At 43.6% G+C, this 19568-nt stretch overlaps 1 protein-coding gene across 1 annotated transcript; it reads left to right on the top strand.

Annotated features, from left to right (window-relative positions):
- Window positions 1–46: 46 nt before the first annotated feature.
- On the top strand, window positions 47–17467 carry ATPSCKMT (ATP synthase c subunit lysine N-methyltransferase). Its single transcript, XM_023583456.3, has 5 exons — window positions 47–356; window positions 5556–5845; window positions 8266–8403; window positions 9685–9735; window positions 16614–17467. Exons 1-5 carry the CDS (start codon window positions 341–343, stop codon window positions 16818–16820), a joined length of 702 nt encoding a protein of 233 aa, XP_023439224.1. The 5' UTR covers window positions 47–340; the 3' UTR covers window positions 16821–17467.
- Window positions 17468–19568: the final 2101 nt, after the last annotated feature.

Below are 19568 nucleotides of genomic sequence, written 5' to 3'. Positions count from 1 at the left end.
GCATGCGCAGTACGGTACTCATGAGACTTATTTTTCAACCGAGAGTAGTTTAGCGCCAGACAGTAGCTTCTGGAAACAGCTTACTTTCGGAAACTTCTATCTCCGGGAACTGAATGGACAGGACAAGGAAGGGACCTTGTAGAAAGCATAGGCCAAGAGTAGACAGAATTTCGACATTTCCTAAATCGATACAATTGGGAGTTTCTGAATAGTGGGTCTCAACGAGGGGTCTATTTAAAGGAGTCCTTTACCCCCCCCATTCACTCCCCTGGGCCCGAAAAGATGGTAGAATCCACTTCCGTCTTTTTTTTTTTTTTTTTAAACTGCCGGAAATCTCGCGATGGCGGGAGGAGGAGGTGAGGCCGCATGGCGTGGTGGGGCCTGCCGGCGGCGGGGTAGGGGTGCTGGCCGGGCCTCGGGGCTGTGCGCGTTGGCTGTGGGACTGGTGGTCGGACGCGGTCTCCGCCCTCGAGCCAGCCCGTGGGTGGATGCGGGCGGGAGTGGGAGCGGCGGCGCGGCGGGCCACGCGGAGGCTGCTCTCGGCTGGGAGGAGGCGCTCCGTGCCCTTCGCGGCGCTGCCCGGGTGCCGGGGCCGTGGATCTGCCGGGAACTGCCTTGAACACAGTCCTTGAGATGGGACCCGGAGCCACACCGCCTGGGGTGGAATCCCAGCCCTGCCAAATTTTAGCTGTGTGTTTTTGATTGGAGAGGATACTTACTACTTAACCGTTTTGTACCACAGTTTCCTTGTCTGTAAATTGGCCATAACAACAATAGTAACCTACTTTATAATGCTGCTATTAGGCTTAAGGGGAAAGTCTGTTCTGTAGCAAGCACCGTCTTGAAAGTTTCTAAATTCCTATTTTGTGTAAGTGGTAGAGTGATTTGCACAAGATTGTACGGCCAGTAAGAGGCCAAGCGGCACAGCCTAGCGCCAGAGTGGGTCTCTCCTTACCCCTATGCTGTGCTACCTCAGGAACATCTTCCCTGGCCATCCCGACTAAATAGTTCCACGTCCTCTAAATCCCTTATTCTACTTTGTTGGCCTGCAGAGCCCTGAAGCACATTTTATTAGGCTTTACTTTTTTAGTGGTTTCCAGCCTCCCTTCGCTCCAACTGCCGTGAGAACAGGGCACAACCCCTGTTGTGTTAGTCCCAACCTTTTTTAGGTATTCAATAAGTGTTGAGTTAATGCATGACTTAGAGCATTTTATCCTGGCTAGAAATAGAAGGTCAAGAACCAGGGTTGTCATTGGATGATTAGTGATCCATCCCTGATTGACTTTACTCCCTGGACTTCAAGTGATACTCCAAGGACATTTTAGATTTTGGAGTCAGATCTCCCTTCACCTCAGCTTTGCAGATTTCCTCATCCAAAATAGCAAATTGTGCAATTCATGTGGCTAGTGGGGTGGTTGTGAAGTGTAGAAAATGGCTAACGTTGTCCTCTAATGCAGTTCATGTGACTTCTGTTAAAACACTGAAAAAAAGTTTTCCAAATATCAATAGATACTATATATCAAAAGGACGTAGCATGTGAGAAAGTCTCAAGGGCCATAAAGTTGTATATTGAAGCAGGTTTTCATTTATCATACATGTGCAAGTACATAATGACCGGATCCCTAGATATTGTGACATTCAAATTTAGACCAAACCCTACCTGCTTAAATTGTGACATCTGGCAGCTCATGATTTCAAACAGGCCCATTCTTTTTTTCTCTACCTCTTTCCTGACTTGTACTTGGATAAGTACCCTGGATGGCCTTTTGTACTGTTTAGACATTGACTAGCTTTAGCTGACCCAAAGCTGTCCTGAAAATTGAGGTCTTAAGCCAGTACCAGAAGTCACTAACTAGACAGAGACTGAAGACAGTGGATTAGAAGTTAACATAGTCCAGTTATTTACTTTGAAGGACCAACTCAACCCAAGTGCTCAACAGAAATAGCCAGGCTACAGAATTTATCTTGACAGAATGGCTCAGTGTTCTGGAGAGCACATGTGATATCCATTGCCATTTATTTATGTCACAGCAAGTAAGTCTTTGGTGAATCTGAACAAATCCCAAGGATTTACAGTTTGTAGAAACAGTCGATTTTTGTTTTGAGTCTTTGGGAACTGGTTTTCACGCATAAAAATCAATACTTCCTTATTTTTTTAATTGAATGGAGGTAACGTAGTCATATACTGGATTTATAAAGCAATATTTTGAAAAGGTCAGGTAATGGGCATGGATCTTATCTTAGAAATCTTTGTGCTGTTTGAGACATTTGCAGGCATAAAAATGAAGGAAGTTCAGGGATTTTGTCAAGGAGCTGCTTCTGGTGTTGCCTTTCTTAAAAACGTATGTTGTAGTGACATTGCTCGGAAAGTTTTGTCCCCATGCATGTAGAATCAAATACACACTCAACGTGGCATTTCAAGCCCCCATAGTGCCTTCCTACTCTGTTTAGCAAGATACTTTGTACCTTGGTTTTAAGGCTTTCTTCTGGAAATCCCCTTTTACAAACTCTTTTCTGTCCAAACCTTACTGGTCCCATTGCTGGGATCAATTTTTCCTCCACCTACTCCCATAGTCCCACAGCATTTCATAAACATCAGCATTTCTTACAACCTGCCTTGTATCTACCTCAACTCACCCACCTGTCCCTTGAAAGACCATACTTTGGTTGTTGGGTTGAAGGGTGCACATCTACACAGGTGAAATAGAATTTGGTTTGACTGACTTATGAGTTTGTCCGATCAACTGTCCACAGGTGTATGCTGACCTTAGAGAATGTTAGAAAGGATAGAATTTCAGAGGTAGTATGAGAGCCCAGATGGTCTGAACACTCACCTGTGCTGCCTGTGGTCTCGTAGGTATCGGTGAGTGGCCTCCAACTTCATGGCCCTCTTGGCCATGCCCCTAGGGCTTTCCTTTCTGATGGTGTTCAGTTTGCTTTTATTTATATTTTTTTGTGCACTGCACTTCTACCTATAATACAGTGCTGTCACCTTATGCCTTGGTTGCTTGCTTGATTTTTAGTAAAAATGACACCATTGAGAATAAAAATAGCAGCCAGGAGACATCATTTATTTTCTTGGGCATGGACCAGGTGCTTTATACGCGTTATATATTTAACTGTCCCAAAAACCCTATGAGAGAGGTATTATTTTCAAATCTTACAGGCGAGGAAACTGAGCTTTAGCAACTACTTGCCTAATGTTACACAACTGGTTAAGTTCTGATACACCAGAACTATGTAACTCAAATCCTCTTAACCACTGCTCTGTACAGTTGGAATGCCCACAGAATAATTTTATACAAGGCATGACAAATGTCCCTTGATTTAAAACAAAATAATCAAATGCGTGTCTACTATTATAGCATGTAAGTTCCTCTACAATGCTAACACATATGACTGAAAATGCCTAGAAAGCTTTTGCTTTCTATCAAACACCGTCACCTTCTTGAACTTTACTTTTATTGTACCTCCCTCATCAGGGAGTTGGTTTTCCATTAAGAAACTAGTTTTAAAACTTCACTTTAGGAGGCCCCGGGGGTCCAGATAAACAGAACCACATTGAGCAGGGTCTGGTGGTTGGTCAGCTGTCCTGGAGCAGTGACCCACTACTGTGTGCTAGCTTTTGGTGTGTCATGTATTCAGATTATTCCTAATCGCGGTTAAGATATTTTTATACGTCATGGGTGTGGTGGGCAGAATAATGGCCCCCCAAAGATGTCCATGGCCTAATCCTTGGAGCATGTGAGTATGTTGCCTTCCATAGCAAAAGTTACCTTGGTCGTGTGATAAATTAGGGATTTTGAGTTGAGGTTATCCAGGTGGTATAAACCCAAAAATCCTTCTGATGGAGGGAGGCAGAAAAGTCAGATAAGGAGATGGGATGGTAGAAGCAGAGGTTGATATGAGGCAGGGCCATGAGCCAAGGAATGTGGACCACCTCTGGGAGCTGGAGAAGGCAAAGAACGATTTTCTGCTAGAGCCCCAGAAGGAACGTGGACCTGCCAATCCAGCTTAGATTTCTGACCTCCAGAACTAATACGATCATAAATTTGGGTTGTTTTAAGCCAGTAAGCTTGTGGTACTTTCTTACATTAACAATAGGAAACTAATGCCATGGGCCTTTTGAATGGCTTATTGATAATGAAATTATGAACTATAATGTCTGCAAATGACGAGCCTCTGTTGCCCTTCCCCGTTTCCTGTGGATTCATGTGTTTTTGGTCTTACCTGCTCAGCTAGACCATGAGCTCCTCCAGGGCAGGGACCATCATATTCCTTGTGGGAACAGCTGGTTGTATCCAAATAACAGTAACAGCAACGCGCACAGCACCGGGATAAACACTATCCCTGCCTCTACTCATTTAATGCTCATGACAATCCCCTGATAATCCCTACTTTGCAGATGAAGAAACCGAGGTTCAGAGGAGTGAAGGGACTCGGGGTCACCTGTTAGTAAAGTGGAGAGCTGGGGAGCAAACCTGGGCTGGCTCCAGAGCCTCTGCCTTCAGATCCTGTGTGAGTCTGCCAGGGTCGACAGGCAATTATCAGCTGTCAGTCTTGGAGGCTGGAAGTCTCTAGCCTTTTGGTGTGCCTTGCAGGCATCCAGGACTCAACCCCTGCCCCTGTCTCCTGGTTGTCTGTCTCCAGCTGACTCTGTCCAATCTTCCTCAGTTTCTAAGGACTCTGGTCATACTGGATTTAAGGCCCACCTGGATTCAGTTTGGTCTCACCTAAGCTGACAGGATCTTTGAAGATCCTATTTACAGATCCACATGACTGGAGGTTACAACTTCTTGGGGGAACGTGATTTAATCCAAAGCACCTCCTGTGTTGTGCTCATAATTTATAAATTTCAAAAGTTCCTTAAAACTTGAGATTCCATTTAAGTGTTTTAAAGGTTAGAACTCAAGATGTGGATGCTTAAGGTACCATGGATTTCTCCGTAATCAATGGTGGGGATTTGTTTGCTTTATTCAGTGTTCGGGGGAGTAATGAAATTATTTTGTTCTTTTTGAATCTGCTTTAAGAATCTTTTTTTAGCGTACTTATTTAAGGTTGTTGGCCAAATCTGATTTGCATCTCCTCTGGTATTTCAAAACTCTATTTAAGCAACTGGACGATTGATGCCAGATCAATTTTGATGTGGAATCTTTTTATCTAGTTTGAAATTAGGTAATAATTTGACATTTTCATGCTTATTTATGGGGCTTTGTTGTAAACCATAAAAATATCGAGTTCATGTTTAAAACTTGTACTAATGGATATTGAATTCATAAATTACCAAATAGGTTTGAATATGTTTTTTTCTAAAAATGACTCCAAGAGACGCAAAAAAAAATTCAGACAAGATTTTAGTCTTCCATTAACATTGAATAATTTCCCCCATAATACTTTAATTTTGCTAATGGGATTTAGAACTCATTATGGAATCCTACATTTGTAATGTAATTTTCAGCTAAATTATCCTTTAGAAAGCATTAGTTTGTCAGTTAGGATTGTAGGAAAGAAAATACTGTCTTGAATTTTAGATTTGGTGCTTTCCTTCATTCTAGGTTCACCCCTGGAAGCACTTGAAGAAGAAAGTCAGTTAGGAACTGTTCTGCCTACGAGGTTTGAAGCCAGCAGTTTGAAGAAACGAAAATGGGGGTTCTTGTTTACTGGGATTGTTGGTGGGTCCCTCGTGGCCGTGTATGCTGTAGCCACACCGTTTATAATACCAGCCCTCCGAAAAATTTGTTTGCCTTTTGTCCCTGCAACTCCCAAGCAGATTGAAAATGTGATGACAATGTTGCGCTGCCGAAGAGGCTCCGTGGTGGACATTGGCAGTGGCGACGGACGTATAGTGAGTGATCCTACAGCATGGTTATGGTTGGGAACCAGAATTATTGTTAAAGTCTCTGCTGAACATTTCTTGGGAACCTTTTGCAAAGACTTGCTGAGTTGGAGAGTTTAAAAAAAGGAGCCATTTAATTTTGTCTTTGTTTTGCTGAGCTCTCAAACCCCCTGCATGGGCTTAGAGTTTATTTTTCTGTTTTAATTTTTTCTTAAAGGAGAAAGTACTCTGTAGATACGCCAAGTAAAAAAGTATAATTAGTTGGTAATAATCAAATTGTCTGTTAAGATACTTGGGAGCATAACTAGGGAACATAATTGGAAGAAACTGCTAAGTCCTTGAGTTTCACTATTTTATATTTTTGCACTATAGGTGTTTGCTTCAGCATTTACCTATGATTTATATGCATAAGGAATAATTTCCCTTGGAGTAATATAGAGTTAAAGCGGGGAAGAGCCAGTATATTAACCCCCACACCCAAAGTATAATCTTTTAACAACCTCAATTAACTTTGACCGCAGCAGGGAACCTAGAAATAAACACACAAACCGCTGGCTGGCACGTGTCCTTCTGCAAGCAAGGTTGGCACTATCCTCAGGCTCCATCTTGAGGATGACCCAAAAAATGAGGAAAGCAATATGGGTGACAGAAGTGGGAGGAGCTGAACAACCCTAAAAAGACAGGAAAACTGGGAGCAGGTAGTGTTCTGGACGCATTCCATGTAGAGAGCAGCAGGGCTGCAACTCCTCCACCCAGCCCCTGCGGACAAAGCCCCTGCGAGTTCATGTTGACCTCAAGTAATTGGAACATGCTGAAGAAGTGATTGGTGTTTGATTTTAAGAAATACATAATATGTAATAATCAGGAGGAAGTTTTAAAATTCAGATCTGGGTGTTTTAACTATTTGAATGGTATCCTTATTTCTAAGAAAATGGTTTCCTTCTTAAAGGGGTGACACTGTAGTTATTTGGGAAATGTACCTTAGGTGAACAGCTCATTCCAGGGGCACTCCTTGGAATGTGCTGGGCAAAGCAAAATGAGTGTAGAGACCCCAGAACCAGCCCATCTGCCTTCTCCACGTCACAGAGGCTGATGGGAACCAAGCTGGCTTGATTCTCACTTGGTTTGATTAAAAAAATTTTTTTTCAACTTAAAGGACAGTTGCAAAAATAGTACAAAATCCATACAGAGAACTCCAACATACCCTCCACCCGGATACCCAGATCAACCGCATATGCCATGTCATTCTATCTATCCTTTCTCCCTTTCCCCCCCTCTCTGTCTCCCTCCACCCATCGTCTAAAGAGTAGTTCATATACATCATGCTCCTTGTATACTTAACACCTCCAGGTATATTTCCTAAAGAGAGGGAGATTCACTTAAAGAACCACGTTAAGCACAGTCTGTATCCCAATTATTTCATATTAGATCCAGGATCATGTATTGCATTTAATGGTCTTCGTCTATTTAGTCTTGCCCTCTTTTATAAGTTTAAATTGTGGAAACTTATACAACATAGAATTTCCCATTTCAGCTACTCCTAGGCGTACACTTCAGTAGGATTAATCACATTCACATTTTGTGCTCCCCTCCCCACCATAAGTTACCAGAACATTCCCATAACCCCAACAGAAACCCTGTACTCTTTATGCATTAGAGCCTCATTCCCCCTTCTCCCACCCCTGGAAAACTGTGCTCTACTTTCTGTCTCTGTGAATCGGCATATTTGAGTATTTTCATGTAAGTGAGATCATACAATATTTGCCCTTTTGTGTCTGATGTATTTCACTCAACATATATTCAAGGTTCATCCATGCTGTCACATATGTCAGAACTTCATCCCTTTTTGTGGCCGAATAACATTCCTTGGTATGTGCCTGCCACATTGTGTTCATCCATTTGCCTATTGTTGGATTATGGGTAACCACTGGGTAATGCTGCTAAGAATGCTGGCATTTGAGTGTCTGAGTCGTTCTTTGCAATTCTTTTGGATATGTACTGAGAAGTAGTCTAACTTGTTTGACTTTTACTAAGGTTTGAATTTTGAGTGGTCAATCTTTAAGTACTAAGGAAATGATGTGTAATTAATGGCATATTCTTTACTGGAAGGTTTTTTTTTATTGCACATTATTGTTCACAGAACAGTTCTTCCAGGTGTTTTCATTTTACCCACTGCTATGCCATCCCACTGATGGGGGAGCTATGCAGAGTTTTGGCAATTTTTTGTCAGACTGTGCAGGGGTTTGCTTTATCCAGAGTTATTTATGCAGTTGCATAAAGCAAGTTAGACGATCTGTTCTGATACTTGAGGTGAAATCTTTGACAAAAATGAGAAAACTAAATTTAAATGGGTTGGCCATTATCTTGTCTGCACAGCTACATAACTTTTAGAGATGCCCTTTTAAAAAAGTATTGACCTCTTTATACAGGTGATAGCAGCTGCGAAGGAAGGATTCACAGCTGTTGGTTATGAATTAAATCCATGGCTTGTTTGGTACTCCAGATACCGTGCATGGCAAGAAGGTGTACACAAGTCTGCCAAATTTTATATTTCAGATTTGTGGAAGGTAGGTAAATCTAGTAACGTTCCTAGAAAAACCCAACTGAAGATTTTATTATTCATAATTAGCATACCTGAAAAGTGGAAAATATACTAAAGGAAAAATGATTAAGATTCAAGTGACTATTTCAGCTTAATGACATGTGAATACATTTTAAATTAATAGACTTCACAAATTATCTCTATTTTAGAAATAGGAGCCTAATGTTTACCACATGTGTGGTTTTGTGAAGTCTAAGAATGTATTTACTAAATTAAAAAATTCTCTTTTTTGTTTATTTTGAAATGAGATTTTGTCCCATTTGGTAATTTCATAAATTGTAATTTAGGCTTTAGCTTGTGAGCTTCGTTCTTGGTAAATGTTAGACTTTTCTGCATGAGTGTGTTTAGAGAGAGACAGAATGGTTGGTACAGAAAAGAAAGAATCAGCCAACTGTGCTGTCCGTATAAGATACTTCTCAAATTTATTTATACAATAAAAAAATGCCCTGTAATTTTCCTTTAAGAATGCTCCATTACATGCTTTTTCTTAAATGAAAATTTTCTGTTGTAATACTGTCATCAGCAACTTATAAAAACTTACTTGAGTTTTGCTTGCATTGTTTTTCATCTCCTCTATGTATAAATAAATGTCTCTGTAGAGTAAATGAGGCTTTTATTGGGCAATAAGAGTTTTGACTGGCAAAGCACTTTCCCCCAGTTTTTTAACTAAAGACTATTTTATGGCATTTTCTGCATGGTATTTTCGAAAAAAGGAGGGGATTAGAATTGTAAGGATGGTGCAACATAAAAGCATGGGTGGCTCCAGATTTCCTCAAGTTCTCGGTGAGCTGGTTTGGGATGCAGGAGAGTAGAGTGGAACAAGATGCCCGAGGGCCCGGGTGCCGCAGGCTCAGGCCCGCTTGTCGGTGAGCCCCTGATCTTTCCTGACAGGACCCTGGGGGCTGCCTTGCATGGAGTCGCCATGGGGATGGGGTGAGGTAACTATGAGGCATTTGGAAAACTGCCATGGGTTGAACTGACGTGCATGAAAGCATGAACATGGAAATCTTAAGGAGGGCCATTCTTTGTAGGAGGTTGTAAAAACCTGTTTTACAAAATGGGAACGTGCTACTCATTTCCGTGAAACAAAAGTTAAGCTGAGGGAAGCGGATGCAGCTCAAACAAAAGTTAAGCTGCTTCCCGTGTATGAGGTCCTGGGTTCAATGCCCGGTACCTCCTAAAAAAGTTAAGTTTAGTGTTTGGCTTGTTAAAATTAATCTACAAATTGTTTTCTTCCTTTGTCTAGGTTACTTTTTCAGGGTACACAAATGTTGTTATTTTTGGGGTGCCGCAGATGGTGAGTATGGGCTTTTCTGCTTCTTCTTTGTTTGTTATTCGGTTATGTCTAAAGCCCTTTCCAGCTCTAATGTGCCACAACTTCGTGGTCTGCTTACTGGTGTATAAAATGACAGTATCCTAGAGATTTTGAGGAAACATTGGATTTCAGTTCATTGGCTTAATAAAATACAAGATCATGCTTTAGGGCCTTAAAAATTTAGTCATAAAGGAGAGTCAATCATAATTTTCAACTTTTGCTTCAGATAAAAATCTCAATTATCTAGCTCAGCCTTAAAAATTCCAGCTTGATAACTGCTCTATGAGGTCCCAGTGTCTAATGTAGTTAGAAATTGTCATGGTCGCTCACTTCCATCCCATTGAAATCGCTTGGGAAAGCTAATGGGATGTTCCCTTTGAATTGATCGTTCTTAAGGTTTTGCAGTAAGATAATTTTCAGGGCAGATGAGCGTTGACTAGTTTCAATTTACCGCAGTTGACTGATTTGCGAAGAACTGAGTATTGAACTTTGCCTATGTTCTTTCACAAGTGAAAATGCTACAGCATTGTATTGAAAACGATCTTCTTTAGCCTTTGGAAAGATGATCATGATGGGATGCCTTTACTGTAATTACTGGTTTACAGACCATAGAAGGAAATCCGTTTTCCTTCTCCATGGCTTTTAATTGTTGCCATGCTAATCTTGGTAATTGAATGTTCTCTGAAATGCTAGTTAGAAGTAACTGATATGGTTTTAATTTAAAAAAGGAAGAAAAATAGACTTTTTCACTTATTCATACCTTCATTTTTGTGTAAGATGTTTCAATGCTTCAAAAATTTATTCCCAATGTAATGCCACATTCTTTTATTTTTTAAGTCAAATTAGAAGGGCTTTTGCTAAATATTTTTGAAAGTGACAGGATTCTATGTGTTTGTAATTCTTATTAAGATTAAAATTAAGATGAAACTTGGATGTCTGTACTTTTTTTTATAGACATGGAAAGAGGCAATCATTTTAAGCAACTTTATGGGAATCAAATAACTGATAGGGGTTTTGATGGTTAGGTACTTCTGATGTTTTGACTTTCCTTCAAGAATGGAATAGTTAACATTTTGGAGTATATAATTTTAATTTGAAATCCATGCTTCATAAAAATACAAAGTTTATATTTCCTGGGAATTATATCCTGTCCTGAGATGTGGGATGCGACAGAGCCTTGGATTTGTGGCGCCGCAGCTGCTCTATCCCAGTAGGGGGCAGCAGCGTCCTTTGCTTCATAAACTGCCAACTCCTGGTGCCTTGTCATGTTTTGTAGCAGCTTCAACTTTTGGAGCTGTTCACTCAGGGGAAATAAGGGTCCTATTATTTTGATGAATGCCTTTGCAATTGTTTTCCATTCTTCTGAACACAGAGGAAGGAACTTGTGGTATTTCAGTGTTCCCAAGAAGAAGGGGAACAGTTGAAATACCTGAACTCATCATGAGAGAAGTGGACGGATTTGGGGTGCAAATAGCTCTGTTTGTCTGGAAGGCCGAACTTCAGCTTGGGGACCTCCTGCCTTCACCCTTCATGAAGCCTCGGTGGAGGCAGGGAGGAGGGGGTGAAGGTGCTCACAGCTTGGCAGGGAGCCCGCCGGCCCTCAGAGAGGTGCCCCTTTCCCCTGCCTGGGCCCGCCACGCCGTTCTTCCATTAAAGCGCATTTCCATTCTCTGGCACTGGTCAACATTCCGGCCTTGGCTAGTGGCTCCGCAAAGTCAGCTTGACATGAAGCATTTCCCGTGGTAGCTGAGGCACCCCTAGGTAACCTAGGGAGCCAGGAGGGGCCACAGAGAGCTTTAGAGATAGGGAGTGCTGGTGTCTCAAATCCCCTGCTTCTCTCCACAGCCCTTTGCGGTTGTAGCTTGGAGTTCACAGTGCTCTAACATTTCACCCCAGGTATATCGCTCAGGTAATAGGGACGGGGACTCGCTCTTGGGCCTGGAAGTCAGCGCTAGCATAGTAGAGAGCCATGGTTAACATTTGTACAACAAGCGCATCTTTTTGGAATGCAGAGCACGTCAGTCCTGTCCCTGTTTAAATCCTTCTGCGACCTCCTGCTGCTTTGAAGGAGAAGGTCACAAACTTCCCTGCGACTCTGAGGCCTGGCATGGTGGCCCCTGCCGACCTCCAGCCTGTCCCCCGGGCTGGCTGCACTCCAACTCTTTGTCATCTCTTGGTCTCTGGGCTTCACTGAGTTCCTGTCCAGAGTCTGGGGACACGTTCCACGCTCTGACTGCAGGCCCCTCACCCAGAGGCTGAGTTTGGGCGCACGCTGTGACCGCCCGTGGCTAGGTATTGTTGGCTGTGGACTGCCTGGTTGCCAATGAGGTGAGTGCCAGCCCCCTAATTTCCACGTCCGTGGCCCCTTTCCTGTCCCCTCTAATGAGTTCGTTTACTTTTCTCTGCATCACGGCCCTGACCGTGTTGGTTGTGTGTCCTGTGTGGGAAGCTCAGGGCTGGGACGGGCCTTGCCTTTTCCCTGTCAGGCCTCCAGCCCCAGCGGCGCCTGGCACAGGGTGATCACCCAGTGACTGCTGAATGAACGGCCGATCAGATGAATATAGCTGGATATACCCATTATTTGCACTTTTCTCAGTGGGCTATTCAGTTTCTCAGCTTCAAAGACATTTAATTTTAGTTATATATTCTGTTATGAATGAAATGAAAATAGCATGACCATGTTCTGATTAAAAAAATGATTCTTGGTGTAATCATTGATCCTTCATTCACTCAATAAATATTTATTCAGTGCCCATTACCTGGCGGGCATCTTCGGATCACCTAGAATACTTTAGCGACCAAATTAGGAAAACGCCTGCCCCGAGGCACCTCTGGCTAGTAGGAAGCGCAGCCCTGAAATGAAACACGAGCATAAAATATGCAGTACAGTAGAAGGGGATAAGGGTGGTGGAGCAAAGGACAGTGAGCCCAGGATGGTCATGGTTGCAGCTTTCTACAGTAGTGGGCAGAGGGAGGATTGCTGAGGAGGCGACATGGGGCGCTCAGGGCGCGGGCTGGAGGCTGGTCTGGGGACGGGTGTCTGGGCAGAGGAGCACAGTTGGGACGGTGCTGAGTGGGGAGTGTCGGGGGCGAGGAGCAGCAGGGAGGTGGGCATGCGGGGAGCAGGTGTGTGAAGGGAGTGGGGCGGGGTGAGGTCAGAGGGGCTTCGCGTCGGGGCCACCAGGCCCTTGGGAGGCCTTTGGCGTTTCCTCTGAGTTGGGGGCTCTTGAGTCTGCAAGGAGGAGCCTACTGGGCCTTAAGAGCACTGCCCTGGCTGCTGTGTGGAGACAAGATGAGAAGCCGGGTGCCAGGTAGGAGCCCAGGTAGGGCTCCAGGGGCAGAGTGGTGCCTGCCTGGGGCACGGGTGGGTGGTGAGAGACGGGCAGCCTCGGGTATATTCTGAAGAGAGCACCGGCAGGACTGGCTGGCAGCGAGTGTGGGTGTGAGAGGAAGGGAGGGGTCCAGGGCCACCCAGGGTTTCAGCCTGAGCAGCTCACGTTTGGAGTTGCCGTTGCCTGAGCTGGGAAAGTGCAGGCAGAGCCCATGGGGGGATGGGGTTGTGGGGAGGTGGGACATGGGGCCTCGGGGTGGGCATGGATGTAGGTTTGAGATGTGTGTGAGACCCCCCAGTGGCCATGCCAAGCTGGCTGCGCGCAAAGAGTCTGGGGTTCCGGAGGGCGGCAGAGCTGCCAGGCACCTGCACGCAGGTGGTGTGTCGAGCCACGAGTGGGCTGACCTCAGCCAGGGAGCAAGCGCAGGTGGTGGAGAGCAGCGCTCCAAGGCCTGAGCCCTGGTCCCATCAGGATGTCTGGGTGGTGAGGGGTCACCCTCAGGGGCTCAGAGCCTCCAGTCCTGGGGAGGGAGTTGCCTGAGCTGCCGCGTGAAGCAGGTGTTTCATGTGGGGGCAGCGATCAAGTGGCTCCAAGGTGCTGATGGGCAGGGCTAGCCGGCCTTATGCCTTACTTCCATTTAGGTTTAAAGTTTTGAAGATATAATTAGAGTCTGATGAGTTCGTGTCACTTTCAAACCTATGATTGTGTGAATAACTTTGAATTCCATTAGACAGACATGACACATCACTGCTTCTCTTTGTGTATGATATCAAGAATTAGATTCATTGCATATTTATGTGTAATTTAGTCAGTTAATTTGTCATGATTGAAATGGCTTCTTTCATTTTTAGGTTTATCTTAACTTAGCATATGACAGTCATTTGGGAATAAAGGAAACTATAAAAGAGAAAAGAGTAATAGTAATGTGAATAAGTTTACAATGATCCTTTTTATGAAGAAAATTACCATAAGACACCTCTGATATTTTGGAAAAATACCAAAAGATCATCTTTTTTTTGCTTCTTTAATTTTTCCCTCAAGGAACAAAACTTAAAAAAAAATCATTTTACTGGCTGTTTAAAGGATAGAAATATTCCATCCATGATGGCATTTATTCTTTTTCTGTTATCTTGGTATTGATTCTAATGAAGAATTAGAATCTTGGCTCACTCTAGTCAGAGTTGCAAACCACTGTTAAAAGTTAGAGGTCAGGAATGAAATCTCCATAAAGGCCCTATTGATTTGTTTGTCCTGGTTTAAAGGGTATATTTTCTCTTTTTTTTGCGCTGATCTTGGTTTGTAAATATTGGTCCCTACTAAGAGGAACCAGGAATCTGAGAAATGACCTATCCTCAGGCTGTGGAACAGCAGGTGCAGAAGCCTGGAACATCATGTGAGCCACGACACGGGGCCAGTCAAAGGCAGATGGACAAGCTCCAAGCAGCTCCCAGAGGCAAATTGGGACAATTTGTGCATCAGAATAGAGGAGGGGAGGACAGTGATGGATTGTGACCCATGGAATGAAATAAGAACCCAGGAGTTCATACTTTCTGTAACAGTAAAATAGATAAGGAGAAAGAGAAAGTTCTTCTTATAGAATGCTCATTAATACAGCCAGAATCATCACTTTACAGCAATCATAGTGAAAATTGTCTTGGGCCAGAATGACCAGTGACTCTTACACCTAGGGAGGGTCAGCGTGATGATGGACAGAGTATGTACATTGTCTCAAGGTGTCTCCCCATGAATTACTAATTTAGAAAGGACAACTATTCTGTGGAGAACCCTGACACCACCAAAATCTAGTGGTCAAACTAGCGTCACCTCGAGGGACAGAAGGAGGGGCCCGTGACTGTGGAACACTGCCAAAGTCACGAGGGGACATCAGAGGAACCAGAGAGAGGGCCATTCGGGGGAACAGCTGGCCCGTGGTCTTAAAAACATGGTGGTGTCACGAAAGGCAAAGGCAGGTGGAGGGACCATTCCAGATTCAGGGAGACCAAAGAAACATCCCAGCTAAATGCAGTATGGGATCCTGGACTGGGTCCTATCCTCGGGAAAAACTGTTATGACTAACTTCACTGGGACAGTTGACAAAATTGAAATGCGGGAAGCAGGTGTGGCTCAAGCAGTTGGGCTCCCATCTAGAGTTCGATGCCCAGGGCCTCCTGGTGAAAGCAAGCTGGCTCCACGCAGAGTGCTGGCCACTGTGGAATACTGCCCTGTGTAGGAGTGCCCCCCTGCGCAGGAGTGCTCCCCCGCGCAGGAATGCTGGCCCAAGCGGAGAGCTGGCACAGCAAGGTGACGCAACAAAAGGAGACATAGGAGAGATGACAAGAGATGTAGCAGATCAGGGAGCTGAGGTGGTGCAAGAGAATGATCGCCTCTCTCCCACTCTGGAAGGTACCAGGATTGGTTCCCGGAGCTGCCTAATGAGCATAGAAGCAGACACAAGAACACACAGCGAATGGGCACAAAGAGCAGATAGGGGTGGAGGGGGGAGAAATAAATAAAATAAATCTTTAAAAAAATTTGCAATGTGTTGGAGTTATTTTTGGAACACAAGGCTAAATTTCCAGAATGATAACTTTGCTGTAGTTGTGTAAGAAGCTATTCTTTTTCTTAAAAATACACACTGAAGTATAAAGGGGTATGTAATATGCAATCTGTTCTCAAAGCTTTAGAAAAAATGTTCAGCGAGAGGGAGAGCAAAAATGATGAAACAAAGGTGACAAAATGTCAAAAATTGGTGAACCTTTGTAATGGTATACAGGACTTGCAACTTTTCTGTAAATCTGAAATTATTTCAAAATAACACACTAAAAAAAAGTGGAAAAAAGATTTTTAGGATGGGAAGGTGGTCATATATTTTTAGGGCACGAAGATAAATTTTTAAGCAGTTAATTTGTTTAATGACAATATCAACATAACTTTTCATTTGTAGATTGGTAATAAAATGATAAAATAGTGATAAATCACGATTTTACCTTTTAAAAGTAAGGTTGACTACCAAGAAATTCATTATCAGTATATTTTGGATACACTTTAAAAATTATGAAATATTCTAAGTATTGCTGCAAATTGGTAGAATGTGTATTTTTTCATTGTCTCATATTTTGTTGTATTTACAATGCTATTAATTTTAGGGTACATTGTTGCTATTGAGAAAGAGAGAGTTGTCAATTAAAATTCCAGGACAGCATCACTTGAAAATTTCAGAGGTGTTAAAAATGTGGAAAAATATATCTTAGAATAGATGAGCTAAGGTGGATTTTAAGTGTTCGGGTAGGCAAATAATTTAAAGCTGTTTCTCATTTTAATTGCTGCCACATTATTTTAGTTGAAAAACCAAAAATCTGTGACCTGCACCTGCTAAATGGGGCATATTTTATAACTGATATGATACGGTGTTCGGATAACTGCTGCTAATGTGTCTTCCGCCTTTTAATGGATTGTCTGGTAGCTGGGCCCTGCAGTGAAATCCCCGAGCTTGCTACTCACTCACACGATGCCTGTTCTCCTCCGCAGATGCCGCTGCTGGAGAGGAAACTTGAGCTCGAGCTTGGCCAGGACGCCAGAGTCATTGCTTGCCGGTTCCCTTTCCCATGCTGGATCCCAGCCCACGTCACTGGGGAGGGGATAGACACCGTGTGGGCCTATGACGTGGGCACCTTTGGAGGAAGCAGATGGAGACCAGGCAGAGTGGAGCGTTCCCAGTTGGCCGCTCGCACATGAACTTTCCGAGAGTGTTTCTCTAAAGTGTTGGTGGGCTTTGATTTATAGAGACTTCTGTCTATGTCTTTACCGAGAGAGTACAATTATCCTTGGTATGGAATGAGACAGTGCTTTCCTTTATATATATATATATATTTTTAGGAGGTGCCAGGGATTGAACTCAGGACCTTGTACATGGGAGGCAGGCACCCAACCACTGAGCTACACATGCTCCTTGTTTTCCTTAATTTTGGAGGAAAGCAAATAAAAAGAAAAACATGTAGATTTAAAATCTCTTGGGAAACGGACTTGGCCCAGTGGTTAGGGCGTCCGTCTACCACATGGGAGGTCCGCGGTTCAAACCCTCGGCCTCCTTGACCCGTGTGGAGCTGGCCATGCGCAGTGCTGACGCGCGCAAGGAGTGCCCTGCCACGCAAGGGTGTCCCCTGCGTAGGGGAGCCCCATGCGCAAGGAGTGCGCCCTGTAAGACGAGCCGCCCAGCGCGAAAGAAAGTGCAGCCTGCCCAGGAATGGCGCCGCCCACACTTCCCGTGCCGCTAATGACAACAGAAGCGGACAAAGAAACAAGACGCAGCAAATAGACACAGAGAACAGACAACCAGGGGAGGGGGGGAAATTAATTAAATAAATAAATCTTAAAAAAAAAAATCTCTTTTCATGTTATATTCTAAAAAAATGTGCTTAATGTCCGTTCTTGTGCTTGAATGTGTGAAAATATGAGTAAGTGATGGTCGTGCTGATGGGTGAGAAGCATATCAACAACTCTGCACATTTGTAAAGAATTTGGTTCAATGCCACAGATGAAAAGAAACAATTTTTTTTAACATCAATTTTATTGATACATGTTAATAAAGTACAAATCCATCCAGAGTGTACAATCAATGATATTAATATTTGGTATAATCACATAGTTGTGCATTTATCAGTAAAGTCATAATTGGAGCATTTTCATTATTCTAGTAATAATAAAAAGGCTAAAAAATTCATCACCTGAATTTCTCTATGCTTCCCCTGCCATACATAGCTGCTCTTCTATTTCTGTCTCTCAAGTTTATTTGTATTTATATTTTGTAAAAACAATCTTAAATATGCAATATTACCCATATTTGTATTTCACATGAGGTTTCACTGTGTTATACAGTTCCGTGTTACACTTCTTAGCTTTCCTTCTAGTAATATACATGTCCTTAGACTTTCCCTTTCAACCACTGTCGTATATTGTGATGTGCTTTAACCATTTCTATTCATTTCCAAAGATTTACAAACAAACTTTTTACCAATTCTATACAGGTTAACCCTCCGCTTTCCATTCTTTACCCTCATTCTATTTTCTGGTGACCTATATTCTAATTTTTTTTTTAAAGATTTATTTTTTATTTATTCTCTCCCCCCCCCATTGTCTGCTCTCTGTGTCCATTTGCTGTGTGTTCTTCTGTGACTGCTTCTATCCTTAGCAGCAGCACCAGGAATCTGTTTCTTTTTGTTGCGTCATTTTACTGTGTCAGCTCTCCGTGTGCGCAGTGCCATTCCTGGCAAGCTGCATTTTCCTTCGTGCTGAGAGGTTCTCCTTATGGGGTGCACTTCTTGCTCATGGGGCTCCCCTATGTGGGGGACACCCCTGCGTGGCAGGGCACTCCCTGTGCACATTAGCACTGCGCACAGGCCAGCTGCACATGGGTCAAAGAGGGCCGGGGTTTGAACCGTGTAGCTCCCATGTGGTAGTCAGATGCCCTATCCATTAGGCCAAGTCCGCTTCCCGCTTCCCATTGTAATTATTAACTCCATAACAATTGAATTTTGAGGGGTCTTATTTATCTATTTTTTCATTTGTTGTTCATGCTTTGGGTGTAAGGTTTAAGAAACTATTGCCTACCACAAGATCTTGTTTTCCTATATTTTCTTCTGAAAGTTCATTTTTTTAAAGATTTATTTATTTACTCCCCCTGCTTCTTGTTTGAACTCACTGCTCTCTGCTCTCTGTGTCCATTTGCTCTGTGCTCTCTGTGTCTGCTTTCCATTAGGAGGCATCAGGAACTGAACCTGGGACCTTTCATGTGGGAGACAGGCGCTCAGTCACTTGAGCCACCTCCGCTCCCTGCTTTGTTCTCTCATTGTGTTTCCTCTTTGTGTCTCTTGTTGCACCATCTTGTTGTGTCAGCTCGCTGTGGCAGCCCATTGTGCCAATTTGCTTGTCTTCTTTAGGAGGCACCAGGAACCAAATCTGGGATTTCCCATGTGGTAGGCGGGAGCTCAATTGCTTGAGTCACATCTGCTTCCCTCTTCTAGAATTTTTATGGTTGTCACTTTTATTTTTTTTTTAAAGATTTATTTATTTATTTAATCCCCCCCCCTCCCCTGATTGTCTGTTCTTGGTGTGTCTATTTGCTGCGTCTTCTTTCTTTGTCCGCTTCTGTTGTTGTCAGCGGCACGGGAAGTGTGGGCGGCGCCATTCCTGGGCAGGCTGCTCTTTCTTTTCACGCTGGGCGGCTTTCCTCACGGGCGCACTCCTTGTGCGTGGGACTCCCCCACGTGGGGGACACCCTTGCGTGGCACGGCACTCCTTGCGCGCATCAGCACTGCGCATGGCCAGCTCCACACTGGTCAAGGAGGCCGGGGTTTGAACTGCGGACCTCCCATATGGTAGACGGACGCCCTAACCACTGGGCCAAAGTCCGTTTCCCGGTTGTCACTTTTAAATTTAGGTCCTTGATGCATTTTGAATTAATTTTTGTATAAGGTGTGAGATAGG

Source organism: Dasypus novemcinctus, chromosome 2, assembly GCF_030445035.2.
Source record: "Dasypus novemcinctus isolate mDasNov1 chromosome 2, mDasNov1.1.hap2, whole genome shotgun sequence".
Lineage (NCBI taxonomy): Eukaryota > Metazoa > Chordata > Mammalia > Cingulata > Dasypodidae > Dasypus > Dasypus novemcinctus.
The sequence above is the reverse complement of the archived record's forward strand: the minus strand, read 5'-3'. Positions and strand labels throughout refer to the sequence as shown.

Excerpts from the sequence above, each read along its gene's own strand:
- ATPSCKMT (XM_023583456.3), top strand. Across the intron at positions 5,846-8,265 it reads GCAGTGGCGACGGACGTATA|GTGATAGCAGCTGCGAAGGA; the intron begins GTGAGTGATCCT and ends CTCTTTATACAG. Across the intron at positions 9,736-16,613 it reads TTTTTGGGGTGCCGCAGATG|ATGCCGCTGCTGGAGAGGAA; the intron begins GTGAGTATGGGC and ends TCTCCTCCGCAG.